This window comes from Stegastes partitus, unplaced genomic scaffold (genome assembly GCF_000690725.1).
Source record: "Stegastes partitus isolate 25-593 unplaced genomic scaffold, Stegastes_partitus-1.0.2 Scaffold1942, whole genome shotgun sequence".
Taxonomy (NCBI): Eukaryota; Metazoa; Chordata; class Actinopteri; family Pomacentridae; genus Stegastes; species Stegastes partitus.
This window is the reverse complement of record NW_007579673.1, coordinates 20270-27188: the sequence shown is the minus strand read 5'-3', so window position 1 is coordinate 27188 and position 6919 is coordinate 20270. Positions and strand designations below refer to the sequence as shown.

The 6919-nt window shown below is 42.6% G+C and overlaps 1 protein-coding gene across 1 annotated transcript in view; it reads left to right on the top strand.

Annotated features, from left to right (window-relative positions):
* The window catches only part of LOC103373289 (kin of IRRE-like protein 1), a 77116-nt gene that overhangs the window by 50463 nt on the left and 19734 nt on the right, over nucleotides 1-6919 (top strand). Inside the window, exon 2 of the mRNA XM_008303137.1 lies at nucleotides 4884-5033. Within this exon, the coding sequence (XP_008301359.1) occupies nucleotides 4884-5033 (150 nt within the window). The remainder of the gene's footprint in view (nucleotides 1-4883; nucleotides 5034-6919) is intronic.

The following is a 6919-nucleotide window of genomic DNA, read 5'->3' as shown; positions in this document are numbered from 1 at the left end:
TGCATGGTAACAGACAGGGTTGGATTGTGTCGTCTTCTACCTGCAATTTTAAAAGGCATTGACGTCGCTGACACAGATTGAGGCATCAGGTCGAAGAAGCATGTTATAAGATGATGTCAAAGTATTTTGTCCATATATTGAATCCAGTTTACACGACTAGCATCAAATAACACAATTCTACATAAATACAAAGTACAACCAGGTGCACAAGTGAAGCCATGTCCTCACACGTTTTTGAAGTCTGTCAGTTTTTTGACAGCTTGACTTTACTATAAATGGAAATCATGTTCGCTGTCATCTTCTGAATCCAACTTGCACTTTTGTGTGAGATTCCAGTGCAGCTCCTCTTTTCCAAGACAGTCGCTGAATTTTTTAGTGCATGTATAATGCAATAAGTAGATTTTTATTTTTTTTTATAATACAGTAAGATGTGTATTTTTCATACTTAAAACTTAAGTATAAATTGATGGGGCTAGTTAGATAGTCTATTTAACACAGCCCAGTCTGATGGGAAAACAAGAGACTGAAATGAATAAATGATATTAAAGGTATTAAGGATAATATGTTTGGGCACCGCGGCTTTTATTGTGAGGCTGCGTCTATTGTACCACTGGGTCATTATGCAATGAGAGTGAGAGAAGCGAAGGAAGAGGAGATATACCTCACATCATCCCACAGGGTAATGATGCAGGGATGTGAGGATGGAGAGAGAAGGAAGGGAAACAAATAGAGACAGGAGAGACTGTGGGAGAATAGAAATGGAGAGAGAGAGACGATGGAGAGGCAGTGATGTGGAGAAAAGAAAGAGAGGAGGGGAAAGAGAAACAAAAAGGTGGGTCAAGGATGCATTGAAAAGAGAGAGAAAACAGAAAGAGTAAGAAAGAAAAAATAAACTGGAGAGACAATTAGGTGGGAAGAAGATGGAAAAACGAGAAAAATGGAAGGAAGAGAGAGGATGGAAAGTACAAGATGAGAAGAAAGTGAGTAGGGATGGGAGTTTGAAACTGGAGAGGGGCGGGAGGAAAAAGATGGGAGGAGTGTGTGTGTGTGTGTGTGTGTGATTGTGTGTGTGTGTGGGGGGGGGGGAGGGGGGGGGGGGGGGGGTATCCCGTAGGGTTAATTACATCTCTGTTCTCTGTCAGTGCGGCTCTCTCCTCTGCGATCTGAGTCCCTGCTGCAGGCTGACAGGCCACACACACACACACACACACACACACACACAAATATATAACCCACACACTCATCAACACACACACACACACTCGAACATCAAGACACACAATCAGTAATGTTCTCTGTCTCCTCCTTTTTGTCTTTCTGTCACAGTTTCTCCCTCACAGTAAACCCGTCACCGTCTCGTCCCAGGAGAACGTGCGTTGTTCTGTTCCGAGTTCGACACGAAGACGAGGGCTCACGCTCGTAATAGCTGTTAATTTTGCATAAATCATGCATAACATGACCCACATGTAAATCACTCATGTCAGCAGGATATCACATCCCGGCAGCTCCTTCTTCTTCTTCTTCTTCTTCTTCTTCTTCTTCTTCCTCATTTCGAAACACAAGCAGCTTCCATTTTCATTGTTTTGTCTCAGCTATTCTGTTTGACTTCTTGAGATGAAAGACAAAAAAAGATGCACATAGCTACAGCACTGGGAGCATTATTAGCATTTCTCCCGTCCAGGTTTGCTCGGCAATGAAAAATGTAGATTTTGGCCTCTATGTCAAATCGACTTAATGTTTTATAAGGAAATAGATTCATTTTCTAGCGTTCTTCATTTACGTAGCAGAATATACATATTAAGGAGAACTGAAGTAGTTTTATCTCACCTTTGTAAAACAACTTAGGAAACTCTAAACCTTCTTCTTTGTATAGTTGTGATGCTGGATGAATAATTCCAGATATTATTTTTGTAAAAGTGTGGCGTCTTTCTTTACTCTGCCTTTAGATAACCTCACAAGAACTTGTGTTGAACTGAGGTTTGCACACATGTGATGATAATGATGGGAGTTCTGCTTGTAAAGAAAGGAGTAGTGGCACTTATGGTAAATGCAACATGACTAGTGAGTGTGTCGCCGTTTGTCTGCTCTGCATAGTCTAATGTGCTTCTCTGTAGATTACCCCACATTGGTTTATTGAGTACTTTAGGGGCTGAACTCGAAGGTCGAAAGCAGTCTGCACGTCTACGCTATGCTTAAAGAAGCCTGAAGAATGTTATCTTTGATGTGACCAGTATGTCATGAGCAGTTTTGCATTTATTTTTGTAGAGGAAAGGCCAAAAAAAGCAAAAAACAAAGTGAGTGGATGGCACCCAATAAAGGTCTCGTACTGGATTTAAAGTTTGACTATTTAATCATCAGAACACATGGTGATAAGAAGCCTTTGCTTCAGTTAATTTGATGAGAGGACATTCTAAGTAAGTCAGTTAAAGTCAACTTATAGCACTTAGATTACAAAATGATTCACAGTGAAGAGACATTTACTAGCAGGAACCACAACAATGTGAGCTTATGGATCTGATGAAGAAAGGTGTTGTTGGATGATGTGGATGAACACAGAGATGTCAGGGTGAGGATGGATGTGGAAGATGATGTTGGAGGTTTGAGGGTTGTTGGGTCTCCGGTGGAGATGTGAACCTGCAGTAGACATGAGATGGTGTTTGGAACGAAGAGAGAAAAATGGGGATGAATGGATGTGGGAAGAAGATTGTATGAGAAGTAGGAGGGTCTGGAGACTAAGATGACTAGTGCTGGATGGGTAAAGCAGGTATAAGTAGATCTACCAGGTAGTGTAGTTGAGGCATGTTCCTGCTCCTGAACCAACAAGCTACCTTCATAAAGTAAGTGTAGAATAAAAAAGGAAACTGAGAAGGTGGTACATGCTGTTAAATGTCTAAGTTACTGGTCAGAAAGAGTGTTTAAAGAAGGAATCGGGGCAAGTAAGTCCTAGTGAAGAGTTCATTTGCAAAAACGGATAACTCCATCTTCACAAACCTTCAGAAAACCCACTTTTCCATCGTCTACCTGAGACAATATCAAACCTAAGTTATCTCTATTTTTGTCATTTCTACTGAGTCAAATCCACTCAACTTCAGTTTGATTGATATTATCTCAAGCAAACAACAGAAAAATAAGTTTTCTGAAAATCTACAAAGATGGAGTTTTCTGTTCTTGCAAACGAACTCTTGATGAAACGAAAAATAAAACCTTAAACTAACACTTTCCATAACCTCAGAGTTTGAACTCAAAGTAGCTGAAAATAATAGATTTCTATCTGTATTGGAGTAAATGTCTCAGCAGCACATCATTAGCTTAATTTCAGCCAGCAAAAAGCACCACCAAACAGCACCTCCTTCAACAACATCCAAGCGTTTTAAGGCAGAATTTCCCCTTAAACTTCAAATGAATAACGCAGCCATCAGCTCACAGCCACCGCAGTTGTCTTCTTGAGTCAGAATTCAAAAGGGAAGTTGATGCAACATTAAAGGCCTTCCTGTGAAGTCTGAAGATTCCTGCCTTCGCTAAAAGAAGCCTCCCGCTCAAATAACATGACAAGTCATGTAATCCTCCTGACAAATCAGTAAATCTCCCTGTTGTTTGCACCTTTGTGGTTGAATCCCGCTGAGACGTGTCCCTCAGAGCCACGGCCTGCTTTATTAACCAGTTTTTGCCTTAATTAGCTAATAGGATTGTTTTAACCATGATCCAAGAACAGAATAGCCCACGGGAAGACAAACACCAACTCTGTGGATATGTTGGAGGTGTGTGTGTGTGTGTGTGTGTGTGTGTGTGTGTGTGCACGTATGTAGCGGTGTCTGTGCGCTTTCACAGCTGTGTGACTCAATATGTAGCTGCATGTGCGTGACCGACTCACTGAGGAGTGTGTGTGTGTGTGTGTGTGCGTACGAGCGGATAAATTGGGTGTGATTCAATTTTGCATGTGTGCAGGAGCTTCTGTCTGTGTGTTGGCGCTCATGCACGTGAGAGTGCACGTGTTGTCTAAGGCAGCGCAGTCTCTCTCTCTCGCTTAATTAACGTGCCTTCTTGCAAGACTTTCTCCAGAATATGAAACAATTTTACCTGATGATGCAAACGGCTGAAAACAGCGGCGGGTTTAGTGCCTCGCCTCCTCACCTGACACTTTCTCTTTATGCGAGAGTGTTAATGTATGCTTGCGCTACACTTGTAGTTTTTATATCTGTGTATTTTAGTGGCTCTGCAATAGCCAAAAGGCTTATTTTGCTGCAGGAAATGTGTGTGTGTAAGCAGAATCCTTTGTACTGTGTGATGAAAAAGAGCAGGCTGCATCACAGCTTGGCAACGATGTTCCCGCTACACAAGCGTCCGTGCACGCTCGCACACATTTTCCACTTTCCACGCTCGCACACACACATGCCCACGTAGCGACGCACAGTGTCAGTAAAGTCCAGGGAAAACCTTGAAAAGGGGGCAAGGAAGAAACAAAACAGAGGCAGAAGACACAGAGGAATGACAAATATTCAAATTGAGCTCTGGATCCAGCTAAAAAGAGAAATGATTAAAATGATTTCATAAAATAAAATCTGCGAATTCTCCAGCGTCCTTCCATTCAGACGAGCGTGTATGTGCAGAAATGCAGGCAATTCACTTCAAAAACCTCCCGGTCCCGCAAGAGAAATTCCACACTGACAGGGTTCGTATTAAAATACACTCATAATAAAAACCTCATACAGTCAATAAAAGCACACACAAATTACTCCAACGACCACCATATGGACAAGCACCAGTCAATAAGACCAGAGAGGCACCGTGTAGCTCGATAGTGCAATAAAAGATGGCAGCTCATGGCCAGGTCACAATGAAAGGGACTAAAAATTGATTTTGCCTCTCCGTCCTTTCTTTCGCAGTGTGCTGCGTTCGTTTCTCCCAGGAGCCGGCGGACCAGTCGGTGGTACTGGGAGAACGGGTGGTGCTGTCCTGCGTGGTCTTCAACTACAGCGGCATCGTCCAGTGGACCAAGGACGGCCTGGCCCTCGGCATCGGAGAGGGTCTCCGAGGTGAGGAAAGAAATCCCGCAGCTTCGCACGGCTGCAGGGATCAAAGTGAAGTTGAAGAAGGGGAATAACTCAGCCACGGTTTCGGTTCCGTTTTGACTGTAAGAACCCTGACAAAAGCTATTACGGCTGAAAAGTGTAGGGGGTTTTTTCAACATTAGGGGAATGAACACTGTACCATGTGAGAGAGAGTTAAGAGCCAAGAGGCGTGTGAGTGACAATCTGGGCAAAAATGAGTCCTGTATATCATGCTGAATTAGAGAAAATCCCTCACACTGCTGACAAAAGCAGACGCACATTCGCATTTACATTTTAAGCCGACACGCACATCCAGACTGACTTAGTGCAACAGTGGAGTGCGCTTGGTTTCAGAGATGAGGGAACATCACATGCAACCACAAGTGAGACAGTCCAAGGGTCAAATCCACAACAGAAGGAGAACAGTTTGATATTTTTCTTTTCCCCTGCATGCGTGAAATGGTCAGAGGAAACTCGGAAATACAAAATGAAAGTAAAACAGGCCTGGAGAAGAATGAGAAAAAAATAAAATAAAATTCTCCACAGACCTCACCCCCATTTTCTCAAAAATGTGCAAACGAGCTTTTGACCACTGAACGCCGACGCTGACTTCTTATGAGATACGTTTTGTCAAAATATGTCAAGAATGAAAATGATCTTTCATACTTGATGTCTGAAGATGCAAAAGTCTCCAACAGAAGGATGATTATACAGCAAATTAGATTCAGATTTCACATTAAGTCTACATGAAGCAAGAATCACGGGTTTCGTTATTTGGCGTAATAAGAACATTTATCAGTCATTTTTTATTGAATCAACGTTCCTGGTTTGCATCAAAAGACGTGAATGGAAAGAAACGGTTAAGTGTTGTGTTGTCGTCAGATGGGGAATTCCTGTAGAAACAAAGAGCTGGAAGCAAACAAGCTGCATAAAGGAAGGCAGCGCTGCTTCATTTTTATTGCTTAAATTCATCTCTCTCTCTTTTTTTTTTAATGCTTATCCATCGATATCTTTGATGCTGAGCGGCGTTGCTTCGCTGCTTCTTTCCTGCATTCATTACATCTGTCAATCAGACTGTGAGCACAAAGTTTTCCAAACTCATGTGTTGCTAGTTTGTCTGAGGCTGGTTCTCAAAACGCTCCTGCAGCTGTAAATGCTGACGCGCTAAAACTACTCACCCTGTGGTAGTTACTGCGAGTTACTTGTTAACCAGAGGGCCTCCTGAAGTAGCACACAGTTACCTGCAGGCCTGAAGCACTGCAGCTGCGGTGGAGGCAAAACGTATCCATGGCTGGAGTTCAGGAAGCGATGGAGAAGGACCTTCCGTTGACTCCAAAGAAGTTCTGACAAACTGTCAGACCGCTGAGGAAGTCAAAGCGAGCCTTGGCTCAAGCTGTGTTTAGCAACCGTTGATCCAGATGGAGGGTATTGTTTGGAAGTGGGGAAACAAAAGCACTTTGAGGAACTCCTGAATCCGACCACCACATCCTGAGTGGAGGAGGAAGAGTTTCAGTTAAACACGCTCTCTGGTTAAAATCAAGCCTTTTAAAAAACATGTAAACATATGGTGTTTTTTCTATGCTAGAAGACATATGATGAGGGAACAAGCAGTCAACAGCATGGTGAAGCGTTTCCACCTTGAACCCGCAGTGTACTGATGATAGTCTCAAAAACACTGATCACGACTCTCCTGGTTTCATGTGTAATAAACAGAAGAGACAGATCTTGTCAGCTTGCAGTAGGAGATTATATAAATCAGGTTCCACCTCAAACATGCATGGCTGAGTTACTCTAATATTACAGCTTGTTGTAGTGCAGTAGTTTTACAGTGTTTGAACTGAGTCGTTTAAACAGAGAGAAAAAAAATCCTG